This window comes from Amphiura filiformis, chromosome 15 (genome assembly GCF_039555335.1).
Source record: "Amphiura filiformis chromosome 15, Afil_fr2py, whole genome shotgun sequence".
In the NCBI taxonomy this organism is placed as follows: domain Eukaryota; kingdom Metazoa; phylum Echinodermata; class Ophiuroidea; order Amphilepidida; family Amphiuridae; genus Amphiura; species Amphiura filiformis.
Window position 1 is genome coordinate 40295658 of NC_092642.1, and position 14518 is coordinate 40310175.

General features: G+C 37.0%; 1 protein-coding gene across 1 annotated transcript; it reads right to left on the reverse strand.

Annotated features, from left to right (window-relative positions):
- Positions 1-1823: 1823 nt before the first annotated feature.
- LOC140171637 (Krueppel-like factor 9) lies at positions 1824-8892 on the reverse strand. Its single transcript, XM_072194926.1, has 2 exons — positions 7930-8892; positions 1824-4913 (listed from the first exon to the last, which is right to left on the reverse strand). The coding sequence occupies exons 1-2, from the start codon at positions 8486-8488 to the stop codon at positions 4612-4614; spliced, it is 861 nt and encodes a 286-aa protein (XP_072051027.1). The 5' UTR covers positions 8489-8892; the 3' UTR covers positions 1824-4611.
- Between the last annotated feature and the right edge of the window lie 5626 nt (positions 8893-14518).

Sequence of the window (14518 nt, forward strand, 5' to 3'; positions counted from 1 at the left end):
TACGGTGAAAACTGTCAATCTTTTTTCTTCTTTTCAATTGGAAAGGATTTGTCAAAGATTGAAAAACGATGAAAATCAATCCTTTCGGCTGAATTCAGAATATTCAATCAACAAAGATCACAAAACGATTGAGAGCCACTCCGTTTAAAATTCAAGTCGTTTGATGAACATTCAGTGGGAAGATTGAAAAGCAAATCTTTTCGATTGGATTTTCACGTTATTAAAATGTTATTGTAAAATGGAATTCAATGTTAATTATTGTAATAATTATATTGTTTAAAAACATGAAAATTCTAGTCAAAATATCATCATTTAAGATTTTGTTGAAGAGACACTACAAATTGGCACTTTTTATCATTTAAAGGGGATTGGAGTTAATAGCAAACCAACTCGACATTGGAGGGTCAACCCCAGAAAGATACCTAGTGCCGAAAAAAGGGCCCGTAACGCTAATCATTCGAGGGGGGTCTATATGATACTTCACCACTGATCTAATCTCCACATTAGGACCCATGATAGTCGATATCCATTAATTATGACAAAACACTAATCATGCAAGTTGCACACGTTTTTTCATGTCTGACAAAAATGTCAGAATAACACTCAATTTTATTACGTATAGCAATACATCAGTATTAAAATAAAAATGGTTTACTTTTAAGTTTAACAGTAATTCAAGGATACAACTACTGTTTTTATTTTATATAAAAAGTACTAATACTTCAAAATTGTTCAGTGGGGTAACAATAAGTTTAACAGGAGGAACAGTATGGTTTTTATACAGACCATCCTTTTCCCGGGATGTTCTTAGCCATTTTAACTTAATAGTATAGGCTAAAATCGACCTACACCATGTACACCGTACTGAAATCGTTCTCAAATGTTTCGACATTGTTATATATGTCCCATATTTTTATATACTTGTTGGAAGAAAATAGAAATATAACTGGTCAACATTTTTTATGCAAAAAATCTTGTTGACCAGGGATAGTCTTTTGAATTTTATGCGGTTTGGAGTTGATCCGGTAGTTTCCCAGCAAACACATAAGCTTTTCAAACGTTTTAGAACATTATTGAAAAATGTTAACATTTTTAGAACGTGTCTGCTTATTAAAGGGGGGTAACCCTATTGGTTTTGGATATGGATTGTCTTTAAAATTACATAATAATATAAAATATCGCCTCCTTTTATGCTGCTTTGTGAAAAAACGAGAGCATTTTCAGCGTAAATGTCAATAAATAGCCAAATTTGCAATCCAATACCTTGGTATACGTGAATTGCATTCTGGGCAGGCAATGACGAATGCTGACATGCTGTACAATGCCCGGCCCGTATTGAACGGAAAATGTTTTTTTCGCACTGCTTTCAGAAAAAAAGGAAACAAAATATATTTCCCTTGCAATATGTACATTTCAAATGAATATAAAAAAGTTTGGGTAAAATGGAGAGGAAAAACCTTCCGAGACCGGGTTTTGAACCGGTACCTCTCGGTAAAAAACAAACGCGCTAGTCAATTGAGCTATTTAGCACACCACGCTTACCGCTGCCGCTTTCATAACTATATACGGCGCACCGCCTTGCGGTGACTGATATTTCGCTCATAATTCCCTCCCAGAATTCCAAAGTATTTACCATTGTTTACAAACTGGTATACCTGTAAAAACCGCTGTGATTCATGATTTCTCCGAAATACATCGACTTGGAGCGCCAAATTTCAGGATAGTAATGAGAAAAATAGTATCTATTATGTGATACCAAAACCTCATCAACAATGAAAAAAATCGGGGGATGATGCTGTCGATCGGGTTACGGACCTTTAAAGCATATCAAAACGTTCTGTATAGTGTATACATGTAAACATTATTGCCAAAACGATTTTGAAAAACTTTGTTTGAAAATATTCAAAATATCTTGTCATATTTTGTAGCAACTTTTCAAAACATTTTATTCTGCCTGTGACATCCAGGCTTTTGCTCGATCGATGTATTCTTACTTCCCTGAACTGGAGTATATGCCTACCGTCACTGGGTGGGGTGTACAATTTCTGTTCATTCTTTTTGGTTTGATTTAGACAGGTTTACGTCCATGGTTTGATATACTGGATTAACATTTTCTCGAGATTCTGAAAACGTTCACTGAACGTCGTTTGGTGTTTGCTGAGTTCCTTGCCTAGACCAAACAAATTATGATGGTTGACATCAGATATCAGGGCTCCCGAGTTTTATGGAGAGCGATTTATGGCTCCCCTAGATGTGGAATGTACATTACATGATGTCCCTGAAAATCATCATCATCATTTCATCCCTGAAAATGAAAAAATGACATATTGAGCATTGTATTCAAGCATCGGACACGGCCAAATAGATTGTCCTGCATGGCTTGAGCACAAGCAATAAAATTCCCTTAAAAAGGAAATGTTAGTATCAGTGTTATTACATAGATCATAATAGTATGTTGCAGCTTCTGAAGTTAAGACTGAACTCGGATTATTATGAAATATATTTCATCTATTACTTGATTTGCATTGAACTGTACAAACTTTTCATGGGCACTTGGAGACTATTCAATATTTACACCATGAGGGGGAAAAGGAAAAATGGAAATAAAACCCAACAAATACTGTGCCCCCCCCCAATCTGTTCAATATTTTTGGATTCCCCTTGTTTTCCCTATCTTCTGCATTTAAAACTGAACACCCCCCTCATGGTTCAAATAAAAATATAAGATTTCCCCTCCTCAAATAGTCCACCCCTGGCATAAATATTGAATGGTCCTGTATCTCACAGACAGTGACTACTACACAACATGTTCAGTGGAAAACCTGAACATACATTAAAAGTAATCACAAATATTTCAAGAAAACTTAAAAGTTCTATTTTTAGTGACACACAGAAAACCAACATCACCAGATGCAAGAAAATTTGATAAAAACTTTAACCTCCACATAATAAAGCAACTGCATTTACAATCTAAATATGGTTGTACACAAAAACAAATCCAACTTTTAAGGCATACAGGTACAGCAACACACAACAAGCGTGCATTGCTACGTTAGCAAGTGATTAAATATAATGCAATTTTATATACACTTATAAAAGCTCAGACTTTTCACAAAAATATACATTTCTCAAAGCATTACACATATAAAATGACCGCATTTATGAAAAGGCATGTTTAATCAAGAGTTGGGTAAATTTCTTTTTGTCAATTTGGCAAAACTGTACCGGTATCAAACATAACTTTTCACATTCTTGTAGAAAAATAATATTCTCTCATTTCATCTTGATCTCGTAACTTTTGGGAACAAACCAAAGTTTGATGACGTCCCATAAACAAAAAATCTTCAAATAGTGGGATTTGGAGTCAAAAAGATAGTTTGTAAAAAAAATAATAGAAAAATATCCGTCAACGTTGACCTTTCAGGTTGGAATGTCAACTTTTGACACTTATGCTTCAGGAAGGGGACACTTTCGCTTATAGGACGCCAATGAACTTCCGATTTGTTCCTTACATTCATTCAAATATATATATATATCCATTTCAATACTCTTTTTATCTGTTCCTGCAGCGGATGCTCTGTGACCACCATGTAAATTCATTTTGAAAATAATCTTACTGGCATCTAGCTTTCTAATCCCGTATTTTTCAAACGACTTTTCAGATAATTGTGTATATTCATACGTATTGGTAAACGTAAATATAAAGCAAAATTAAACTTCTATATGCTACTCAAATTTTGAGTAGCGTAGCTCAAATTTTGAGTAGCATAAAAGTTTAATTTTGCTTTCTATTAACTTTTCTGGTACTTCCTGTTATGATTTCAAGCAAAAATTTTGCTCAATATGGAATAACTGATTTTTAAATACATGTACATTTTATAACTTTCAGATAATATATTTACAAAAATACTAATAATACAAGGCTATAACAATTTATGAGTATAAAAGATAATATTATAGGCCCTATATGGAATATTTACAAGGAAAACTGATTAATAATAAGAATAGTGTTTATGTAAATATAAATATTATTTACAAGCTCTTAACTATAAGACAAAGCAGCAATTAGAATACTGTTTACTAAGATTGATAGTAATACATTTTGCACCATTTCTGAGAGTTTTTATACTCTCGCTCTCAGTCAAAGCAACCCAAATTTGGGTTCCCATCTCAATTTCTTGGCATTCATTTCATTCCATGCACAAATGTGCGAGTGCATTTTTTGCCAATCTTCCTCCACTTTCCTGTTATTACAATATCATCAATGCTAAAAAACTGCACAGACCTAATCAACTCATTCAGTACAAAAGTACATGAAATAACAATTGGCTACATAGTGATTTCATCCAAGTGTTTCTCCTTTAAAAAAGAAAAGAAAAGTATCACATACAAAGATGGTCTTCTAAATGTTGCGCAACATTCATGAGCTACTAAAATGCCATGATACACATCATAAATATCAAAAGTTATAAGATCAATGAGCTACAACGATAATAAAGTAATTAAGAATATTCATAAATAAAGTCTCTTTATATACCTGCAGTCCTGCACTGAAGAGAGGTATATTGTGCGAGTCAAAAGTTTTTGTATTCCGTGCTATTACATAATCATTCACGGTGTCCCCATTGGCGGAACGGGAATAGTCGACGTCCACGAGCGGCTGTCGCTGGTATCGCTTGATTGACTCGAGGTAGAACTAGCCACGCTGCTAGGCCTCTTGATAAGACTTGGGTGGAAGTTGGCATGGCGACGAGCGTGTTTCATCAGATGGTCACTCCTCATGAACCTTTTCTCGCATAACGGACAGCAGAACCGTTTCTCGCCGGTGTGTGTGCGGTAGTGACGGGCTAATTCGTCTGATCTGGCAAACCTCTTGAGACATTCTGGCCATGTACATGGGAATGGTCGTTCACCTGTATAATGGGAATAGACAATAGAAACAGGGATACTCAACTTAGTTTCAATTCAAATTTAGTGGTATATGCATATTAATTATTTTATGACAAAATGACAATAATAATATAAAAACATGTGATTAATATTTTGTAGATTTAATCTGCACTCTACCACCCACCAATCTTCAGACACAATGTACTAGTATTTGGCAATTCCAAATCACATCCAACCAACTGTTATTGTCATTAATACTTTTTAAACAAAACTCCCAAAACAAAAAGTCGACCAATTGTTGTGGCTCTTTCCAAAGCACAAACCACAATTCATTTCACACCAAAGAGGTCACAATATTCAAAACAAGTTGAACTTGCAGCAGAACTCAGCAGTAGCTGACCTGAACTAAACTGTGCAGACAATAAACATTCCTATACATGGAGTTCTGTGGCTGGCACGCGACTGGAGGCTATGCCACGCGCCAAACAAAGAACTTTAGACTCTACTGCCTCTCCAATTCCAATTCAGTGCTTTAAAAACGGTGTCAAAGATCGGAACGACATAACAATCAACTTTTCGTCTCCGAAAGGGTGGTTAAAAGGTGAGCCACTTTATCCTATACTTTTTATATGTGTTCAGAGACAAAGACCTATTCTGCATGATTACCAATGAAGTGAAGTCCAGTCAATTCTTGTGATTTGGAAAGCCTTGAACCGTTTCAATTCGAACAGGTGCATTATATCTTCACAAAGTAGTTTTGTTATCTTTACACACGCGACCGCTCGGTGCACCTGCTTAATATCATCCCCAACGACTGCTGTTGATAAGCTTGGATTATGTATGCAAGTGGCAATGAAGGTCAACAACGATATGACCTGACTTGGATGAGGGTTGCCTCCAGGAGTTCAGCTTCAATCATTTTGAATTCTAACACATCGACATGATGTTGCCTTTGTTCTTTGAAAAAACAACTTGAGGAGCTCTCATGCAAAGACACATTGATCCCAAACTGTACTGTTACGCCCATTTTCACTTCAAAAATACTATTGTTTAAATAATATACAGCTGAGACGAATATACCTATTCGTCTCAGATATACAGTGCAATATATGACCCATGCACATGTATGAAAAAAAAGCATGTCTCAACTTGTATATTTTCTCATTTATATAGGCCTATACTTTCATGTCAAATCGAGATCAAGTTATGTCTACTGCCGAAAGCACAAAATGCACGATTGTAGGCCTACTATAAAATTATGCCCAGAAATTATGTCATACCAACAAAATGCCATCAGGTCTCCTCAATCACCTGATGCAAAATACTAACGATGTTTCATCAGTCTATAGTACGGTTTCATCACTACTAAACTTGTACTTGATCATCAATTTCTATGGCACAAGATCTAAATAAAATGAATGAATAAAAAAAAAAGTGATTGTTTCTTCAATTCGAGAGACTGGCACACTTTGCACAATATCGGTCAAAGAAAAACATAGATGGGCGGGGCTGCTTTACTCGCACGAGCCTTCAAGGTCACTGACGACCAACCCATTGTGGAAATTCCTAATTATCTGTGTTTAAATAGTGTTCTCCCGAGAGAAAGTAATTTAAACCATGAGAAATTTGCTAGCGAGGTCAAAATGTGTTGAGATTGTACAATTTTCAAGGTGTTTTAAGACCACATGCAGACATCTTCCGGCAAAGAATCAACCAATTGCACTCGTCGATCAATGTTGATTACACAATCATCTCTCAGAACACATGGCCATGTTTTACAACGTGGTTCGTGCACCACGAGGTAAACAAAACAGACCTCGACCCGCCCAACTAATTTTTGGCTAGCCGTATTTTATCATTTATCAAGAATAATTTCACCGGGAATTTCACCACAGAATGAAGATGGTATATATACAAATCCGGGATACAAATAGCCCCGGAAAATTTATATGACCCTGTATATAAACCGGGATTTGTTTCGCAATCCTACACTTGTCTGCGCAAGTTTTTGTTGCTATTTATAGATATTTGGCAACGTACCCAAATAGACCCGATAAACAAAATTTTCTCCCATATAGTTGTAAACAAAGAAAACACAAGAGTTTTGAAAAAAGAAAATCAATGTGTTTATCTGTTCAAAGGTTGATTTATTTCACGTATGCTGTATTCGTGACAGATAATACTATACTATAGAGTCAACAATGAACACATTGTTTTAGAAATAAACAAACAATAAACACTCACACTGAGAAAAAAGGTAGGGGTTTCGTAAATCAGAAGTACAGGCCTATTAATGTTAAGGGGTAGGGGTCATCTTTTAATTAAGATGAATACCTTCTAATTAATTCAAGGACCACGTGTTGCAGTACATCAAAACAGAAAAGAGTGACCCCTTTAAATTCAGTGGTGTGAGAGGCCACAAGGAAAATTACTATAAAAGCTGAAAAACATTGTAGAATCAGGGTAAAAACGCCAAATATGGGCTGAAAATAAAAGAAAACGCGTAAAATTTTGGCCAAAAAAAGAAGAGGTAATCAGCTGAAAAGAGGAATTCTCCCCGGGAATTATCACACCCCTAAAAATTAAAAAAGTCAAAAGATGAGCCGGACAGATTTAGACGGACTCCCCTGCCACTAGGCCATTAATGATTGATCCCACACATTCCCACCACTGCCACCACATTTGGCAGATTTGGCGAAAATCGAATATAATTTGGGAGGATATATTTAAAATATATTATGACTATAACATAATAATACTAATATATTTGATATTAGAAAACAAGTTCATTTATACGCCCAGACAACTCATTTTCCCGCGGTTAACGCCCGGCTTTGACAGGTCGTTGCGCTTGCATTTATTTCTTGTTTCCGTTGTCAACAAAGAACCATGTGCTTTGCCAAAGACTAACCGGTTCGCAATACGGTCGAATTGAAACGTTCCCGCCCACCAAAGCACATGGTAAAAATACGATGATCAGCACAAAGACATCCATGACATCAGACAATATTTAATAAGATTTTTTAATCAAACACCTACCTGTATGTGTCCTCAAGTGTGCCTTAAGATGCGAAGACTTCCCATAAACCTTCTCACATCCCAAATAGTGACATTTATGCTTTTTGACTGGTGGATTTTGAGGCTTGCTTCGCCGAGTCCTTTGTTTGAATTGCGTGTTTCGAGTTCCTGGTGTGTTTACGTTTTTTGTCACAGAATTTGAGGCGAATATCTGACCCACTGGGGGTAGATCTGTGAAAGTTTGTGGTTCCAACTCTTCAGGACTTGGTGGATAGTCACTAGTGGGTGAAGCAGTTTGATTCCTGGGCTTATATTGGTCTAAATCAGCCAATATCCGTGCCACCATGAACAAAGAATCATGAGTACTGTACTGTCCGTTGTCATGTTGTGTATTTGTGCTGTAGTAGCCTTCGTCCACTGCCGTATTCTCGTGTAATTTTGTCGCATTTTCGACGGGTTTCCAAGGTGGTCTTGACGAGGCAATTGCTAACAAACATTCAGCAGCTGAGGCAGCATCTTGATCATACTGATGACTAAAATTGGCTGCATTTTGAACGTGTGACAATGTTGCAAACGCCATGATTTATCCAATGCGTTTCCTTTGTTTTGATTCAGTTCAGAGTTTCACCACGTTGTGCGAATCAGCTGTCAACACAGCTGATTAGTACGAAAAGTTAACTGCGTGATCACAAAACTTGTCATCAAACTTCTTCCAAAATTTTTCAAATACTTCGATTCCTTGAGATTTATGTAAAAACATAACTGTCATTGAAGTCATCACAGCAAAAATCCGTTTTAATTGCAGGTTTTTTCAGCAGATGTCATGTTTTCCTGTCTCGCGCTAGTCGACGAACTGATCTTTTGTTGGGTTTCTGATAACAACGTGTGCTAGTCGTGCACAAAGCTTTGCGACACACAGTGCAATCTAGTACGTGGGCGTGGTGCATATTCACCAAAGCTGATATCTGATTGGCTGATAACTATAGATATGTAAAAATTCACCTTTTGCCTCAGTTGTCAGTTATCTTGTTTCAAGGTCATGTACCAAAAATCAAAACAAAGTCATGAAAGTGGAGAAACTAAAAACTTTTTGCTGTGAAAATTTCCGTTCTTCGAAGTTCTTGCTTCTTGGAGCGGTATGTAACTTTAAATTCCAATAGTGCCGGGACAATAATCTATCGAGTGAAATTGATTCGGAAAAATGTAGGACCCTAAATCAACAATAATCAATAAATTTTATATTGTCATTTCGAGTTTTAACCACTCTACAACTAGTACAAGTGATATTTAACAAGCTCTGGAGGGGCTATCTCTTTGTTTGATGGTCTCTGTGTATGCTGATGAGAGATAATTTGGAGTAGATCAATTTGTGAGGAAGAAATAATTGCTTATCTTTTTTAAAGCCAACAAGTTTTTACTTTCCCAAGAGAAAATGACAGCAGCCTGGTCCGGGCATATAGGGTGAGTAAATAAAATAAAAAATATAAATTGACAAAATATTTATTTTTGGATCAGGTTGAAATTTTGAGTTCTTTTTTGTAATTTCTGATCTCTAACAGAAGTGAAAAGATTGTCATGTTCCCAGGAAGTGTTTCATAAATACTTTGGTGGGAGAGTTGGAAAATATGGGGAGGGGGTACAAAAAAATGTCTTCATAAATACTTGGTGAGGTGGGTTGGGCAAATGGAGGGGGTCAAAAATGTTTAAAGTCTCCAAAAAAGGAGGGGTCAAAAAAGTGTTTGCTTCTTATAGACTGGTCAAAAAGTTTTAACAAGAAAATACCAAAAGAACATATACAAAAGGCTATGTGCGCACATTGTACCAATAGAGCCCTTTTTAGTGTAAAATGGAAGTTTGCCCGCAATGCCCGCTATTGCCTTTTTGGAAGCTCAAGGACTTTACACATATCCCTATATTACGATACCGGATCAAAATGATGAAGCAATTTTTTCGTCTTCCCCCGAATTTATATTTTGCCCCCCCCCTCCCGACCAAGAAAGCTGATTTCGCCCCTGCTGATAAACAAGGGGGTGCACCGCTCAGTCCGACACGCCGCTAGTCCGACACGCCTCTAGTCCGACAACACAAATTCCCTAGGCGCGACGCGACGGTCAGTCCGAAAATGAAAAGCACGGCCCCGGCGCTAGTCCGAAAAAAAAGCATGCGCGTAGGCTAGTCCGAAAATGAAAACCACTGCAACAGTCCGACTCGCCGCTAGTCCGAGTTGGAAAACAATTCTTGAAGTAGGCCTATACTAATCCAGCACCTTTTGGCGACAGAAGTTTATGGAACAAATGCGCGCGAAGCGTGCAAAATTTGCACTTTGGGGGCTAAATGGGCAAATCCTGGGGGGGGCAAATATGAGGTTGATTTGGTCAGAAACCCATTATCAGGCGTGGGGGGGTGAATGTATGGACCATCCCCTGGCAAAGTTTTTTAACCTCCTGGAGTGGGGGTGTGTGTGTGGGGGGGGGGGGGCAAAAGGTTTTGACGCCAAAAATTTCCAAGTGCCCAGCCTGGCCCCCACCAAAGTATTTCCGAACACTCCCTAAAAAGGGGATAAAAATTCAGTCCTATTATAGGGGGGATCCAAAAAATTTGAGTATAAAAATCCGGGGTAAAATGTATACCGTATACGACATGCACATTCCAATTTTTGCCCGCTCCGTGCGCATGAATGTCAAATATTCAATAATTGTGTAGGCTACTCTCATGCTTCAAATCAACAAATTTTGCCTACTTTACAATTTGGGTGTAACATAATTAATAAGTACTAACTGTAATTTTTAGACAATGAGTTAATATCTTTTTTTATAGGACATGAAGGGAGGGGTGATAAAAAAAAAAGATCATAAAAAATGGGGGGGGTAAAAATTCACCTTTTTTATGGGGATCAAAAAATTTTGATGCCCGAGGTTCCAAGTCCCCCACCCACCAAAGTATTTATGAACACTCCCGAAGTGACCGAACAAGAGGTAATGCAGAGGTGGTGCAAACAATTATACCTCCGGGTGGTGAATTATATAGAAGTAGGCCCTATATCAAAAAAAAAAAAAGGGGGGGGCAAGTATTTTGACAGTTCGGAAGGGGAGGCTAAGCGATTTTTTTTGTTTATAGTTTGTCAAAGAAGATGAATAGATTTCTTCTCATCTTTGTGTGCCGCTTGTGCCGTTTCGATAATTATTATTACACTATTTAAAAGGGCATTTCGTGATCCACAGCCTCATCCCCCCACTTTTCTCAAAAAAAGTTGAGATTTTTATATCACTGGAATACTCTGGCTACATTATGTTTATGTACAAAATATTTCTTGCAGATTAATTCGTTTAGCAAAGATATCGTGAAATTTGATTTTCGTTCTGGTGCACCAAAACGAAATTACAACGTATTGTTTTTGGAGCAGTGTAATACACATAATCATGCATAACTCGCAAACGCAAAATCGGAATCAACTGAACTTTTGGGAATATGCTTTTTTCGTGGATTATGTACTGAAAAATGTCATAAAAAGAGGATGCTAGGATCACGAAATACTCCTTTAATAGTAAAGGTGTATAGGCCTAGAAAACGTTCTCAATCATTTACTCACCGTGATGATTAGACAACTTTAAAAGTTCTAGATATGGGTTCCCCATAATCTGGCACGGGGGTCATGAATATGTCGGTGACCAGAAACGATAAGTGACTTTATTTTTACTCACCCTAGTTGCTTGTGTATATCGATTTGCTACTTTTATAAAGTATACAAATGCTATATAGCTGAAGTAAAACGATCAATGTATACAATATAACATAAATGGATGATCGTTATCGGAATGTCCATTTATTAGAAAAAGTTCGAGCTCGTAAACAAATAAGCAACAAAAACAACATAGCATACTTTGTATATCGAAAATATGCATGCATATCATGTTCACAAAACTAACATAATTGAAACGGGTTTAAGGGATCTAGAATGAGCGTTTATGGCGTTTCGACAGTATTTTTTGTGGGACATGATATGAGAGCACCTCAGACGTATCGAATTGCATTCTGAATACGAAGCATGTCTTTCTGATATCAAATAATTTTCATTTTTTGAAATTCACGATATAATACAAATTTTATGACAAATTATTAAAATTTGATATTTTTCAATTTTTGATATATGTGACCGTACAGCACGAATGAGTTAAATGTCCTCAATTGTATTCCGAGTTACAGTGTAAAATGGGCATGAAGGTCATATTCATAGGTATTTCAATTTGGTGCTACGTGTATCTCATTAAATGAGGTACACGTAGCACCAAATTGAGGTACCAATGAATACGACCTTCATGCCCATTTTACACTGTAACTCGGAATACAATTGAGGACATTTACGGCTCATTCGTGCTGTACGGTCACATATAACAGTTCTCGAAATAAATTTTATAAATCTAATGATATATTCTTAAAGTGTATGTAGCTGGGAGGAAAAGCCGACGATCAATTGAAAATTTTGACCTTTTATATTGAAAATATGAATTTTTTCCCCAAAAGGCCTTTTTTTTTGGTGTTTTGGGAAAAATCCATATCTTCAATACGAAAGGTCAAAATTTTCAATTGATCGTCGGCTTTTCATCCCACCTACATACACTTTAAGTATAAATCATCAGATTTATAAAGTTTACTTCAAAAATATCAAAAATATCAATTTTTAATGATTTGCCATAAAATGTGTATTAAATTGCGAATTTCAAAAATTCAAAATTATTTGATATCAGAAGGACATTCTTCGTATTCAGAATGCAATTCGATATGTCTGATGTGCTCTAATGTCCCACAATAAATACTGTCCAAACGTTCATACCCCTTCCCTTAATGTCAAATGATGCTTGTTTTTTTTATGCCTCCACCGCGAGGCATACTGTTTTTGCAATGTCCGAGCTTCCGTCCGTCCGGTCCGGAGGCTGTATCTCGGGCATGGATGGGCGGATTGACTTCAAATTTTCAGGATAGGTGGGTCATGGTCAAAAACTCTGGCTACTTTTTTTTGGGTGGGGTTTAAGGTCATATACTGAGGTCAAAGGTCATTTAAGGTCAAATTACTAAGTCCGTCCGTCCGGAGGCTGTATCTCGGACATGGATGGGCGTATTGACTTCAAATTTTCAGGATAGGTGGGTCATGGTCAAAAACTCTGGCTACTTTTTTTTGGGTGGGGTTCAAGGTCATACACTGAGGTCAAAGGTCATTTAAGGTCAAATTACTAAAACTGTTGTATGGGCATGAAACTTGGTGGGTACAGTCAACATTTAGAGCCAAATTTTGGAAGGTCATTTCAGGGGTCACCCAGGGTCATCTAAGGTCAAATTACTAAATATTGTCTTATGGGCATGAAACTTGGTGGGTACAGTCAACATTTAGAGTCACTTTTTTGGAAGGTCATTTTGGGGTCATCCGGGGTCACCAGGGGTCATCTAAGGTCAAATTAATAAAATTGGTTGTATGGGTCTGAAACTTGGTAGATACAGTCAACATTTAGAGCCAATTTTTAGAAGGTCATTTTAGGGTCACCCAGGGGTCATATAAGGTCAAATTAATCAAATTGGTCATATGGGCATGAAACTTGGTGGGTACAGTCAACATTTAGAGCCAAATTTTTGGCATGTCATTTTGGAGTCACCCAGGGGTCATTGGAGGTCAAATTACTAAAAATGAATTTGTACACATTTAAATTTAAATCGCCCCATGGTGGAGGCATCCCATTCGATGCCTTGCGTCGAAAACCGCGACGTTTCTAGTTTTCACGGCAGTGAAATGATGCCACTTTCCCCCACATCTCATATGCACAGTTTATCCCTTACATATCCTGTGGCATGAATATTGAATAGGTATTGTAGCCCACCAGCCCTGTGGTTAAGAGTCTAGAAAATAATTCCTAATATCTCATACCCTAGTTTGTATGCCTTTATCTAATCTTGCCCCCTCATGACAACTTACTAATTAGCCCTATACCCGTAAAAGAGTCTGTCTAGTGTAGGAATTTTGTTGCCTTTTTTTAGAAACATGTTTGCAATTGGCTTATAGCCATCACATGCTGACAATACATATAACTGATTGGTTAATCAAAACTAGCAGGGTCATGGTCAGGCCTAATTGAGCTTAATTGCAAAGTAAACATATCATTCTGTATAGAAAACTGTGCAGCAGGTGATTTACTTCAGAAAATTACTACATTGCACAAAACTAAGTCCATTATCTATAGTTAATTGAATGTTAGATATTGACTCTTGTAATAACCCATGTGTATAAGCCTGTATAATATTAGGCTAATATTGGTGTTCATAAGAGACAAATATCCCTGACCCTGACAAAAGCTAGCAAGAGCAAGCTGTGTAATTTGTTTACTTGTGATAAGATACAATTTTCTTCGTAGTTATAGCCAAATTTGTTTCCTAGTACTGACTTAATGAAAATTCCTTTAAAAAGGAATGGGCGCCCAATGTGAGCTTGGTCGTGATGTGGTAAATTTCATGGTGTTTAGATTTGGTATTATTATCTCTTGCTAACCCGGTGACACCTCATTATAGAAATCAGACCTGTCGATAGGTTGTAAGAGGGGATGGCCTTTTCCAGGCACGAATTGGG